Below are 15,519 nucleotides of genomic sequence, written 5' to 3' on the forward strand. Positions count from 1 at the left end.
TGGAAAATTGTGTTTTTGTTATATTGAACCTATTGCTAACTTTTAGAAAAATCTTATCTCGGATTTAAAGTATCCAGAAAACGAAATTCGGATTTTTAATAATTTTAATTGTGTATCGCAAAAATGACGCTGGACAACTACAATATTTTCAGTGAAGACTATATGAGTATGCCGTTTAGTACGGCACTCTCACCATTGCCAAAAGTAAGTATACTACGGAGCCGCTTTAAAAACAATCAATCAACATTCGTTGTATCATGTTCTCGATATTATAACAATTATATATATAAATCATATATCAAATCATGTACATACATAAAAACAATTTGTATTTACTTGTACATAGTACATATGTATATATGTAGATACATACTATTTAAAGGTATAAACTGACGATATGACTTTATGAGTGTGTGCATTTGAATATGTTTTATCAGCATATAGTGTTTTGTAGAATTTAGTAGAATTTAAACATCCATAAATATGTTACAGATATCAAGTTTTTCAATTTGAATTTTTTCAAATTATATTTTTTACTCTGTTTTTTTTTTTTTATTTGACATATGTCTTTCTACATATGTTTTCTTCATTTTGTTCGTTAACCCGAGTACTTACAAATCCCCGATGTTCGTTATTTAAGGTACTCAATGTATAAAAATGGCTTGTTCGTTATAGGCGGTTTTCGTTAAAACGAATATTCGTTATTTCGGTAAACTACTGTACTAGTCTTGCCAAAAATTCAAGCAATATTTGCAATGCAAATTCGCGAAAAAAGTACAGTTATTTGGTATAATAATTGGTATGCAGTCTCTAGCCACGCTTATTAACAATATAGTAAGGTATTTCGCCCAAACGTCTACAATTAAAGATCGAAATAGAAGTCCATGCATGGTTCGAAACAATTTGGTCATAAAAGATGTTTGCGATCGCCTTCGCTGAAATCCACCTAGAAAACAGAAAATTATGTTCAAGGAAATGGGTATATCGATCATATCGGTGTCAAGACTTATTCGAGGTGATCTTCACATGAAAGCCTACCGTCGGTCTACTGGTCATTAGCAAAATAAACGCAACAAATGGAATTCTTCAGTGGCACGCGGTCAACGGCCATGAAATCTTTGGTTCGAGCAGCGTCGTCAATATCAATAGAAACTGTGCATGCTGTTATAGATGAATGGTCGAATCGTTTAATGTTTAAAATTGATAATTGCCCAATAAATTTTGTACATGTATATGCTAATTTAATTAAAGCTTAAGAACTTATGGCAGATCTATGTATGTACATAGCTTTAAGTACTCGTACATATATTATACATATAATTATATAAATATTAGATTTACCATGCTAATTAAAGTCACACATATGCGGTTGTGTGTGGATATTTCTACGTTTACGCAAATATAAACTTTAATGTAAGCAAATGGTTTCCAAGAAATATGTAAGAAAGCATGCCTGACGATTGGAATCTCAGTGTACTCTGCCCAATACACAAAAAGGGAGACCCCACAATTTGCGCCAATTACCGTGGGATAAGCCTCCTCAACATCGCGTATAAGGTTCTGTCGAGCGTATTGTGTGAAAGACTAAAGCCCACCGTCAACAAACTGATTGGACCTTATCAGTGTGGCTTTAGACCTGGAAAATCAACAACGGACCAGATATTCACCATGCGCCAAATTTTGGAGAAGACCCGTGAAAATAGGATCGACACACACCATCTCTTTGTCGACTTTAAAGCTGCTTTCGATAGCACAAAAAGGAGCTGCCTTTATGCCGCGATGTCTGAATTTGGTATCCCCGCAAAACTAATACGGCTGTGTAAGCTGACGTTGAGCAACACCAAAAGCTCCGTCAGGATCGGGAAGGACCTCTCCGAGCCGTTCGATACCAGACGAGCTGCAGAGCTAAACAGAGAAGGTACAATCTTCTATAAGAGTGTACAGCTACTGGCGTACGCCGATGATATCGATATCATTGGAAACAACACCCGCGCCGTTAGTTCTGCTTTCTCCAGACTGGATAAGGAAGCGAAACGTATGGGTCTGGTGGTGAACGAGGACAAGATGAAATATCTCCTGTCGTCAAACAAACAGTCAGCGCATTCGCGTCTTGGCTCCCACGTCACTGTTGACAGTCATAACTTTGAAGTTGTAGATAATTTCGTCTACCTGGGAACCAGCATTAACAGCAATAACAATGTCAGCCTGGAACTCCAACGCAGAATCACTCTTGCCAACAGGTGCTACTATGGACTAAGTAGGCAATTGAAAAGTAAAGTCCTCTCTCGACGAACAAAAACCAAACTCTACAAGTCTCTCATCATTCCCGTCCTACTTTACGGTGCAGAAGCGTGGACGATGTCAACATCCGATGAGACGGCACTAGGAGTTTTCGAGAGAAAGGTTTTGCGGAAGATTTATGGTCCCTTAAGAATTGGCAACGGCGAATACCGCAGACGATGGAACGATGAGCTGTATGTGTTATTCGACGACATAGACATAGTCCAGCGAATAAAAAAACAGCGGCTACACTACACTGGCTAGGGAATGTTGTTCGAATGGATGAAGGTGCTCCAGCTCTGAAAGTATTCGATGCAGACCCGCTGGTGGAAGCAGAGGAAGAGGGAGACCTCCACTCCGATGGAAGGACCAGGTGGAGAGGGACCTGGCTTCGCTTGGAATAACCAATTGGCGCCAAACTGCCAGAAGGAGAGATGCGTGGCGCGCTGTTTTGGACTCGGCTATAACCGCGTAAGCGGTGTCTACGCCAGTCAAGAAGAAGAAGAAGATGTACATTCATCAGCATTAATTTCTTAATAACATACCACAAATATTGAAATTTCCACAACCAGTACAATACTGAATGTATACTTATCGCATTCAGTTATCAAACTATGCCCGTCATCGCGAAAGAGTGAACACTGTACACAGCCCACACTCGCCTAAACCTAAGAAATAAAATAAAACAGTTAAAAAAAATATTCGAATTCTATTTTAAGCGAAAAAAATTAAATAAAGTTGCGAAATTTCGGTCAACTAGGGTAGAAAAGAAACAAACACGCACGTGTCAATAAACATATGTACATACATGTACATATGCTTTACTTACTTACATATGCATATATGCTTTATATACATAGTCAGATAAAGTTGGGCGTTTGGTACATAAAACTGCGTATATATTTTCTAAGTGGAAGCAAAATATGTCAAAAAAGTCCCCGCCGCCTTCATTTAAAGCCAGTAAAAATTTCGAATTAACAGCAAAATGTGTGCATACAAGTACTACATATTTACTCCTCCTACATATGTAAGTACATCTTGCAGACTTTCTCGCTCAAAATTCAAGCCAAAATAACTAAATGCCCAGAGTCACTGAAGCATATACATATGTACATATGTATGTGCAAATGTTCAAATGATCGTGTATAAATGTGTTTTTAACATATGTACATACATGCACATATATATAGATAGCAATAACCAATAGATAGTATCAAATGGCGGTAGAGTGCATTTCCGTGCGTATGGTTGTATGTACAATACGCAATTTGACTATCACTTTGTTAATTCAAGCCATTTTACAACACACAAAACCCTACACAGATTCAAAGTCCAGCTGGGGTTCATGAATTTGTATGAATACCTTTCTTCATTGCGTGCATTTTAAACACTTTTTGGTATCGAATTTGCTTGTGTCAGAGGTCACATGCGTAATTAGATTCATGAAATATCGGGTTTAATATCCAAAATAATTACAACAAAGTCAACCGACAGTTAAAATAAGTATATTCTTCACTTGGGCTAACAGAAGCTATGGACGATGACACTAGATTCTGGTACCAAATCTCATTATACTAAGGGTAAGTCAGGAAATGTGTTGATTGATAAAAATATATAATATTAAAATATATTACGCGTATGTGTTTTTAGACGAATGTTAGATAAATTTAATATAAATATATTTAAAAGGCGTATGGCATAATTTTTGTTTGCCCAAGTTTAAAACGTCTTATTTATTTTAAGAATATTAACATACAGCCGCGAGCATTGAAATAGTAGTTAGAATAAGCACTCTAAATCTTTTGCAATTTTTCCTCGAAAAGAACATCAAATTAAATAGAAAGCAGCAACTCTGTATCCAGTTTAAAAAGTTGGCTATTATGATGTTGACGACAGCGGCGCTTTTTTCGAAAGCAGCTCCCTGAACTTGTAGGAAAAGTGAAAATAACTTTTACTGTCGATTATCGTTGTTTTCGGGATCGATAGCACACTGCTTAATAACAACAAAAGCATATTTCAAAGTCGACAGTGACATCAGGGATTCATTTAGTGTCATGTCTTATTAAAATTCCAAATGCAGATAGGTATGTACTCATATATGTATAGCAGAATGTATGTAGGTATGTACATATTTGTCCATTGTTGTGAGGGTGAATGTCAGTGACCGTTTGTAGGGTGTGGTTGTTTTCGCATTGTTTCCAGTTCCCCTTTTCCTCTATACATATATATACACAGTTCCTTCCATCTATTTAACGTATGTACAAGTCTGTTTGCAGGTATTCGTATTTTTAGGGTTTTTATTGTTGTTTGTGTTGCATCAGTGTGTCGCGCCGAAAAGCATATAAATAACTTTATTCATTGCGTTGTCGCGACAACGTCATCCTTGTCTGGAGTTCGTCGTCCTTCCGCGTGTACCAACAGTTGCACCGTAATGTGATTATAGTTATAAGATTGCAAGTGGTAAACTTTAGCCGGGCTGTTAGCATTATTATTAGTCGCGTGAATTTCGATTTTATATAGAAATCGATAGGCAAATGAAGTTTTTTTGGTGAGTGGTGGCAAAATATTTGATAGCCAATCACAAGTGACTGTTTACTAACAATAATTTAATAGTTTCAATGAATAACACATATTGTGGTCAATAAACATATATTCTTATTAGCTATTCATAGGGGTAGGGGAAGTACTGTACCGATTTTACGTGCTCTCAACACCTATTGTAAAGTCAATGAATTTGATGGAATCTAATATTGAGATCCGATTTCGCCCATTTTCAAACTGTGGTATTGGAATGTGAAGATAATATTACTATGCAATATGTTTGTTTGAAATTCGTCGAGTATGAAATTTCATATAAAAGCCAGCGGTGTCACACCCATTGTTCAATGGGTGGGAATGTTTATTGTAAGATGATACTCATTTTCACACCGTATCAAGTAAGCGTCTTTGATGGCAAGATTTTCAAAGATGCGGCTTAGTTATAGCACTTCATTTACACCCGAAAAATACATTAAGAGAGGCTATTGGCGAATATGACAGGCTACTGATCGCCAGTCGGCATTTTTTTGCATATTATCTATTACTATTAACCCTCATTATAGTATTTCTTCATTATAGATTGTAGTTTTGAGTAAAGCGTTTATATATTGAGATGGCGAAGAAATTGTAAAAACAAATAAAAATGAATTAACAGTAATATATAATTGAATGAGTTGCTTTGCACTGCCGAAATAAATTGATTCAGGTCACCACATATGACAGGAAAAGAATGGCAGAGGCTAATATTTTAATAATACTATATAGAGATTCTCGACTGAAATTTATTAAATTATATTCGTTTTATTTTTTCTTGAAAATCACATGTATAAAAAATCCTTTATTATTAAAATTTCAAATAGTAGTTGAATTTCGTTATTTCTTAAATAAAAAGCAATAAATATTAAATAGATATAAGTACGTACTGTACTGTGTGTAATTAATAAAAATCGATCACTCTTGTTGTACATATGTATATATGTATATATTGTATGTACATATATATGGTACATATGTACGTGTTTTGTGTAGGTGCTGAGATCGCGCAGACAGCCATTTGTCTTACGCTGCACTCAAACTACTTCAAGTCGTACTTCATGCTCCACAAATGGAGAACATTTTTGTATTTCACCATAAACGGTAAAAGTGGCAAATCTAAAAAGTTGAAACGAAATGAAGCTGTTTACCAAACTATCAATATTTTGTATTTGCTCATAGAGTATAACTCTACTTGTCACGATAGCCGTATGTACATATCTATTTACATATGTATATTATAGAAGTTTTCATGAATTTTGTATGTGATGGTCGTTGTATTGTAAGGACTTTGCAGTGAAATGAAATGTTGGTAAATTACCATACAATTAAGCTCTATGTATTCATTGTAATGTATTAATCACATTTTTTTATTAATTCTTTATTTGAAGAGGCGTATGACACTTGCACATATAATACCGTACGGCTATATGTTATACGTTATACGTTATACGTTATATACATACGAGTCGAATGAAATGTAGATAGACTTATGATAGAAAATATATCATAGTAGAGGCAGCCAACTCATCGGCGTGTGTTTTTGTACTCATCGTTATTAATTACGTCATTATTTTGGTAAAGATATCTGAAAAATAGCATAACTGCGTCTTTCTGATGTGATGCCAACATGAACGAAATGCTTATTTTTAAATGTAAATGCAAGTATTTTCAATAAATAGAATTTCCATTAAAACATAAAATTTTTCAAAAAAAACTGCAAAATATAGATTCATACAGAGTTTTATACGTTTACTTCGCATAAGGTTTTATAAACATTCATTAAAACATGTTTTCTGTAATTTTGTTTGTTGCAGTTTGCTATTGTTTCGCTTTTGACGTCCGTATCTCAAGCTTTTGCTGCATGATTCATGCAATTCATAAGTATATTAGTACAAGTTATTTTATGTTCGCCTTCATTAGATATAGAGGGACTCTTAAAAATTCTGCATCGATAGTATAATTTTATATTTTGTATTATACCCTGGTCGAAAAGTTCGATTTATGGAAGAAAATTTGTATAAAAATGATTCCTAAACGCTATTGCCAATCCAAAAGTTCAAGTTATGGAAATCTTCGAGTTATGGAAGTTCCACATATTTTAATTTATTGATTGAACTAATTAAATGTAATTAGTTATGGTCGGTGGTAAAATAATTGAACTTTATTTACTTTAATAATACGATTGCTGTTACTTAATCCTTAAGCTTTGAATCCTTATTGTCGTAGACAAAATAAATGCAATGCATGTTATAAAAAAATAAATGTAATAAATTTATTAGATTTACCTTCAATGCCACTTTGTTCTAGAGTCGATAAAATTAATTGTGCACAATAATTTTTTAAACATCATTCGCAGCATCAATTAGCTACGTTCTCTCGTCCTTGAACGCGATCAGAGAAATCGTTCAAATTTGACATCCAAACGACATAAAGAGCGAAGCACCTGTTTGTGGCGGTGAAAAAATCTGACATGACAGTGTATGTCAATTTATGCATATGTACATACATAGGTATGTGTGTATGCATGTATATTGTTTTTGTGAGCTTTGTGGCGTGAATATACACACTTGCTCAAAATAATAGGTACACCAACTTTTATCAAGTAAAACACATCAAAAATTAGTTTTCTTTATATGTTTACAAGCTAAATTAAATCAACTTTAAGTTTAAAAACATATATGTATATAAATATATATATGTATATAATATATATGTATAAGAACATGAAGTTAGTAAAAACATTTCAAAATATAAACTCACTTATGTTAATTATACGCTAATTGAAAGCCAGCATAAAGAAAATATGCAGCAAAAGATTATAAGATTTGTGCATAATAACAATAAAAAGATATGAGAAAAGAATTCAATGCAAATGGCAGGACACAAACACAAAAAAAACAACAAACTAATATTGAAATTTTTATAATAGACACAATTGCAAAGGTAAACACAGTAAAAGTGTAAAATTCAGTAAAATAAAGAGAATCATAGCGGGCATACAGCTAAAAATAGATGAGTAGTGTTTTTTTGTTTGGTTAGTCCTTTGCGCTTCAATTATAGTTAAATTTTACCATTCGGTTCTTGGATTATTTATAATGGACTAAAACGAGTCCGTCAGCGGATCGGCCTCGTGCACAGCATTTGCTTCCAACAATCCACCGCCCACCCGTTACTTGACAATTCTGCGCACTAAAACTAAGCATGCATGCTCCTATGTATGTTGTTGATCATTGCTTCACGGCTGCTGTTGTTCTATGGCTCTCTGTGTCGCGTGATCAAGTAACTAAAGAGCAAATGTCGCGATTGGCAATGCGACAACTGTATCCATCTTTCTTTTTTGAAGCTTACACTCACTAAGTAGCATACGCTTTTAAAAATGTTTGTACATAGAAATACATATATGTACATACATTTATACATATATACATATATACATATATACATATATCATTGTGGCAGCAGAAGTTTTTGTGTGGGTTTCTTTGGACCACATTTGAATTTGCGAATTGAGTCAATACTCACACTCATTGCTCTTTGATCCACATTCGCTTGCTACAATAGGAAAATATTTGTATTGATGTACATATGCATACATATGTATGTATATAAAATAATGCATACATGTAGATAGTCCAAAGCGTGCCATTGTATTGGTGCATGTATTTTAAATTCTTTAAATTAAAAATTTCCTCTTCGCAAATAGTGAGAAGAAAATTACAAATTAGTTTAATACGAATTTCGATCCCCTGAAGTGCCTGCCCATTTGGCAGACTTGTGCGTGTCCGTTGCGCGTATTTTCTCACAAATTAGTTAAAAAATACATATATATTAGAACATATTCAACAAAAAAATATATATTTAGAAAAAACGAATGTATAGCAGACTTCAGTGGGTTTTAAATTGAAAAGGAAAGGAGGAGGCCATCTTTGTAGAAGCGAGGAAGGAAAGAAACTACAAATATACACGGAAAAATTCTCAAACGAACGTTTATAGTATTTTCAATATACACTTTACGAAAAATGAAAACGAGTAACGACAAGAAGTTTTTTCCTATTTCAAACAACGATTATACGATATTGTAAAAATAAAAGCACGAATTAAAAACGAACTTAACACAAGGCAGTCAATTGTCAAACAACGTTATATAATTACAAATTCAATTGCATACATGAAAATACTCTATAAGTAAATATAAACAACGTTGTCAACGTAAATACATACATTGCTACTTATAAAATTTTTTTATTTTGACATATTCAGAGGCCTCATGGCCCAACAGGAATAAGTGCAAATAATAATACCATATACATTTTTTCACCTCGGTTCTGGTTAGTTAATAATTTATTATGTGTACGTCTATGATTTCGAGCAACGCAATTAAGCATAATAACGTTAAAAAGTTAAAAATCAAATCCGACATATCAAAAAGGAAAGAGGCAAAAACAGTTACTATTATCCACAGAAACGACTTTCGACGCCACAACGAACGACGTGTGGGCAATGTACACAATAAACATATTTTTAGGCAAATTAAACCACCAGAGTTACGAATGGCCGGTTGACGATGTTAGAGTTACACAACGTATATCATGAAAATTTTGAAACAGTCACGAAATAACAAAGAACACAAAATGTGCACAGAAATTGGAATGCAACAGAACAGAAGAAACTGATGGAACTTGTGATTTAAAAGTGCCGGTTTAAATGTTTACGAAAATATTAGATGAGAAAGTAATGCCGAAAATATCGTTATCGGTATCCCAAATGGTTTTTGAATACAAACATTCATCGAACATACGAAACTTAAATCAAAAGTGGTAAACATCGAACTCGAAAGTAAAAAATACTAAATATAAATTTAAGATATGAAAACAAAGAATACTCAATAAGGATTCAAAAGTAAAATAATTTAAATTGTTTGAAAAGGGAGATTTTAAACCATAAATTTGCTGATTTTTTTCTGCATATTTCCCAGTGGAAAAAAGACTTGAAACTAGTCATTAGAAGCTATTGTATTAAAATTATAACTTTAAGATATTTAAAAAAGTCAACAAACATATATTGTTATGGTTCATTATATTTAAGAACATAAGTACTTTTTATGTGCGCTATACCATCTAAATTGATGGTAGACAAAATATTTGAACAATTAAAGTTATTTAGATATAATAATTAAAATAAAACAATCCAATTTATAATTTATATATAATTAAGTAGTTTCAAAAGTTTTAAATAAAACTCGTGCAATTTTCCCTTGTTGAACGACGCGAAATAACACATATTTATGCGGCAATATAATTATCAAACGTGCGCAGCGTACCAGCACACCTCCAATACGCAGCAACAACCCCATCAAAATGTATCCAACAACTCGGAGCAACGTGCGAACATTTTCCGATTCGGACAACAGCAGCCAGAACGCCAATTGCAGCATTCACAACAAAAGCAGCAGCGGCTGCAAAAATTAGACAATTTGTTGCCTCCTCTGCAACTGTCAATGCAAACAATGTCCCCACGGCAACAATTATCCGCGTATTCTTTGTACCAGCAGTCGGGAACCCAACAACATAATCAACAAAACACACCTCTACAACATCGGAAACAGATTTATTTACAGCAACAACAAGACTTTGTTCAAACCCCATATGAAATGAATTCTATCGTTCTCCAACAACAACACCACAATACAGCTGACAAAGCAATAATTACTGACGTACATAGCGATGGTTGTGTAGCGTCATCAGAGCAATGCACACATGCTACAGATTATCTATCGCTTATGGAGAATACCAACGATAGGAACATGTTGAATAAAATAAGTAACGGCAATAAAGTTCATCAACATCAGGTCCAGTCGGCACATATACAAATTGCTAATAATCGGCATGCACAGTTGCAACAACAACACTCTCACCTTCATACCCAGCAGCAGCAGCAGCAGCAGCAGCAGCAGCAACGACACCTACCTCTTCAACACTGCATGCAATGCTCGCAGCCACAGCAAAAATTTCAATTACAGTATGAACAACAACAACAACAACAAATGCGTCAATACGCCAGTATTTCTAATGATGACAATAACGCGGCAAATTATCATCAATTATTAGAAAGAAGTTTGATTGAAAAACAACAACAACAACTACTTCAAATTCCTGAGGTGGTAACAAACAATTGCTCTTCCTTTCCGTCCAATTTCTCCACGATGCCCAGCAATAATGACGAATGCAACAACAATGTTGCGGATGGCACTGTCGACACAGTCAATGCGGCTGGCGATTGTCGATTCTCGATGGATGCGTACGAAATCGCCAATTTTCTAGCTAATGAGCTTTTTATGCAGCAGGTAGATATACAATTATTTACATAGTTAGAATGTAGACGCATTCCGAACAATACATTCTACCATATTCTTCTTACTACCAATTTAAGTGTTCATATCTTGAAAATTACTTCGCCGTTTTTTATCAGATATGGCTGAACTTGAAAAAATGTGAAGTGTCGCACTTCATAGAGTGCCACTAATACTCAGTTCAATAATAATAGAGAAAAAACATAATAAATAAGTCACAGCTACAACGATTCAATATTAGGCTTTAAAAATAATTTGTTTAGCATGGAGTAAATGTGTTTTGTATTTTTTGCCAAATATGAGACAAAAATAAAATAAATTACTATTTTATTGGATGGTCTGTTCAGATTGCATACTGAAAACGTGCATACTACTACATAAAACTACATACTGTATAAATGGAAAGAGAATTTTTATGACGTCACTTAAGCATACTTATGAATTGCAACACACTGAACTCTAGTTTATGATTTATTTCCAAAGGAATGGTAATAAGTGCGTGGCAAAACCATGGTCAACTCTATATCATTTCCAGAATATATCTCACATTCATAGTAACATCTTTGGAGTAATATTATACATTGCAGGATAGCTTTATGTTAAGAGTTTATGATGGGGATTAAATGGATGGATTTTGTATTTTTGTGATTTGTTCATTGTATTATGCGGCACAGAGTCCAGAGTCCAAAGTCCTTTATTTTCTTTGTATAGTACTGTATATATCTCCATAACTCGAATACTTGAATTGGCAATAGCGTTTAGAAGCCAAATTTCATACAAATTTTCTTCCCTAACTCGAATTTCTATAACTCGAAGTTCTCCATAACTCGAACTCTTGAAGAGGCAATAGAGTGCAACTTTCGTACAAATTTCCTTCCATAAATCGAACTTTTTGGTCAGGACATAATACAAAATTTAAAATTTTACTATCGAGACAGAATTATAAAAGAGTCCCTTTATATTGTATGGAGGCGAACAAAAAATATGATATTACACTTATGGATTGCATAAATCAGCAAACAAAGCCATGGGATATAGACGTGAAGTCAATAAATAAAACAGTGTATAAATCTATATTTTACAGGTTTTTGAAAATTTATATGTTTTAATGAAAATTCTATAACTCGAAGTTTTTTTGTGGATTATGGTGATTCGTGTTAGATAAGTTCCACTGTACATATGTTTAACAAAATTTAAAAAAAATTGTTTCGATATTCTTAAATAAGATATTATCATTCATAATGAATTACAAACCCAGTAATTAAGATAATATATATAATGTAAAAATTGTGTTTATACATATATCTATAATAATTACCAATTTACATATTTTTGCAGCTCGTTTCAATGGATGGCATTCAGAGTGGTGTACCAACGTTAACCACGTCCACATTAACGCCGACGACATTACGCAGCATCGAAGAAACGTTCATACAGTTGACAACAGATCATTCAAATCCGCCCTGTCAGGCAGGTTTTATACCACCGCCTGTTACGTCCATTCAAAACTCGACTAGCCCTATATTCAGCAGTGCGATACAAAATTATAATGAGATTGATATGGATGATTCACAAGGGTCCTGGAATTCCCAACTTCATGATGATAATTCACAGGCGTCATCAGATAATTGTAAGTACATGCATGTACATTTTGAATTCATTGTTACAACTCATGTGTATTCTCTTTCGATTTTCAGCAAGCGCCTCATTCCCTAATGGACTTAACGGTACCAGCAACGCTTCACTTGCTACCTCAACCACTTCGTCAAAAAATGATTTCACCATGCTACATAGCGCCATCGCTGGAGATACTGGTAAACATACTGGAAATCTTTTGCTCACAACATCCTCCAACAGTAGCAACGTCCATACCTCGAGCAGTGCCACAAACACCACAATTACACCCGCACCGACCCGTCGTAATCAAGGTGGTCGCCGTCCTGCTAAACCGTCAAATATGTCACCAGAAGAGGAGGAGAAGCGCCGCATACGGCGTGAACGTAACAAATTGGCTGCCGCACGTTGTCGAAAGCGTCGGGTCGATCAAACTAATGAACTGCAAACAGAAGTAGATCGATTGGAAAATATACGAGAGTCGTTAACGAAAGAAATTGAAGGCCTTAAAGTTACCAAAAATCAATTGGCTTTTATTTTGGAAGCGCATCGACCGACGTGTCAAAAGGTTAGGCAAGACTTATTGAGCGTGCATACCTATGATGGACTGATCGCACCAACGAATGGCAATAGTAATGACAGTAATAGTAATATTATTGGTGTAGATACCACACTGTCATCTGTAGGGAGAAGTGGCTCACCTATCGATCTAAAACCTGTCATTTTAGATATGGTGTCTCACATTAAGAATGAACCTTTAGATAATACGCTGGACTCGAATTCATCACTTGGTCACGATGGGCCTCCATCGCCCAAACGTATGCTACTATCCGATAATAATCCAATGGTGCAGCCACCATTGCCGAATGTTTCCACATTATCTGCGTCATTGGCTGCGGCATCTGCATCTTTAAACACACCGAATGTGACAGCAGCACCGGTCAGCTTTGCTAGTCTTGTTTCCGGCACCAGTATTGCCAACAGCAATAATAATAATAACATTGTGAATAGTATAACAATCAGTAACGCTATTACTGGCACATTGAGTGCTCCACATAGATCAATGCTGAGTGGTGGCAAACAGCGTCCTAATTCTTTACCCACAAACTTACGAAACCAGGCACAAAATCTCGCTTTGAATACAGAACGTCCACCAACTGACATCAATGGTGTTGCCATACAGACTCCATCGACAGGCATGTTCAATTTCGACTCTTTGATGGATGGGGGTACTGGATTGACTCCTGTCTCAGGACCACTAGTTCCAAATTGCTCATCACAAAACAAGCATCCTTTAGAAATTCAAACACCGACAAGCGAACCATCAAAATTGGTTAGCTTATAACAATAAAAATTCGGAAACAGAATTAGAGTCTTGTACAAAAGACGACGAATGGATGAGGTTAAAAAATAATGAAGATGTCAGTCAAAAATTTACAAAATTTCGATGAGTATTGTGGTATTGTATTAGTAAGACCTAAAAATTCTTGCAGCCTTAAACAGACAAAAACAAAGACACAAATCCTTAAAATATTAATATTTATACATATTTCGAAATATATGTACGTACATATATATTGAATAAATGATGTGCATGCGCATGCGTTGCGGATGCCATAAAAAAGATTAATGTATGTACATAAGTATAATATTCGATACATATATGTATATGTACATACAGTTATTAAAATTATTTTATTAAAAATTCAATTGGTTTGTATAAATTTGGACGTAATATAAAATTGTATAATTTTTAAGCATACATACAGTTTTATTTAATTTAAATGTTACGAAATTAACAAAAAATAAATATTTTTAGAATAATTTTTTTAACATAAATCGACTATCGTACATGATGATATGAAGAAAACATGAAGAATTCAATTGGGAAGGAACAAATTAATATTTATTGTATTATTATATTACACACATAACTAAACCTTATTTGATTTTGTTCACGTTGTGATGATTGCCATTGTTTTTGTTTTATCGACAAATTATCGACTTAATATATTTTTTACTTTATCTAAAACATCGATTAAGATTTTAAATTGCAATACGATATAGTTAAACGTATAATAAAGTTCCACATGTTGCGTTGAATTTCAACTAGAAAATTACTTATATTATATTTGTAAATTTTACAATTATATTTTTTGTAAATATGATACTTAACTAAAGGAATTGTGTTTACCAACATTGATAATGCGTTGTGATATTAAAAAATGAAAAAAATATACATATGTATTTATATACATGGTAAGCAATTTATAAAAAATAATGCATTAATTTAATGTATTCAAATTTGCTGTAAATTTAGCAAATCAAAACATTGTAAAACAATTATTAATTGTCAAGTTAACTGAAATTGTGAACAAATTAAGATAATCTGTAGAAAGAACAATTGAAATTGCCTTTATATGTATGTAACAAAACAAATTAAAAACGGAAAATTATTGTACAGTTATATGCATATTTGCACGTAAATATATGTATTGACATAAATATGCGTATGTGTGTGTATATTCGTAAGCTTCTTTGGTACCAACAAAATTATTGACCACAAAAGAAAATATTGAAATGGAGTGTAATACTGTATATTATATTTCAGAGCAAATAAATACTAAATTAAGTAAAGATTTAAATGTCTTTGAGTTTGTTAAGCATTTGTTTACAAATAGCATTTTTGTAAAATCAACTGG

General features: G+C 33.8%; 1 protein-coding gene across 3 annotated transcripts in view; it reads left to right on the plus strand.

Moving 5' to 3' along the window:
• Window positions 1–15,462, plus strand: part of LOC105214306 (transcription factor kayak) — a 35,217-nt gene extending 19,755 nt beyond the window's left edge. For 2 of the 3 annotated variants that reach the window (XM_011187651.3, XM_011187652.3), the window contains exons 2-3: window positions 12,542–12,833; window positions 12,901–15,462. In XM_011187651.3, coding sequence (XP_011185953.1) covers window positions 12,542–12,833; window positions 12,901–14,162 — 1,554 coding nt within the window. In that variant the 3' untranslated portion in view covers window positions 14,163–15,462. Of the gene's footprint in view, window positions 1–9,995; window positions 11,198–12,541; window positions 12,834–12,900 lie in introns of those variants that run through there. The other variant, XM_029041761.2, reaches the window with a different exon arrangement.
• The last annotated feature ends 57 nt before the right edge of the window (window positions 15,463–15,519 follow it).

Source organism: Zeugodacus cucurbitae, chromosome 2 (genome assembly GCF_028554725.1).
Source record: "Zeugodacus cucurbitae isolate PBARC_wt_2022May chromosome 2, idZeuCucr1.2, whole genome shotgun sequence".
Classification (NCBI taxonomy): domain Eukaryota; kingdom Metazoa; phylum Arthropoda; class Insecta; order Diptera; family Tephritidae; genus Zeugodacus; species Zeugodacus cucurbitae.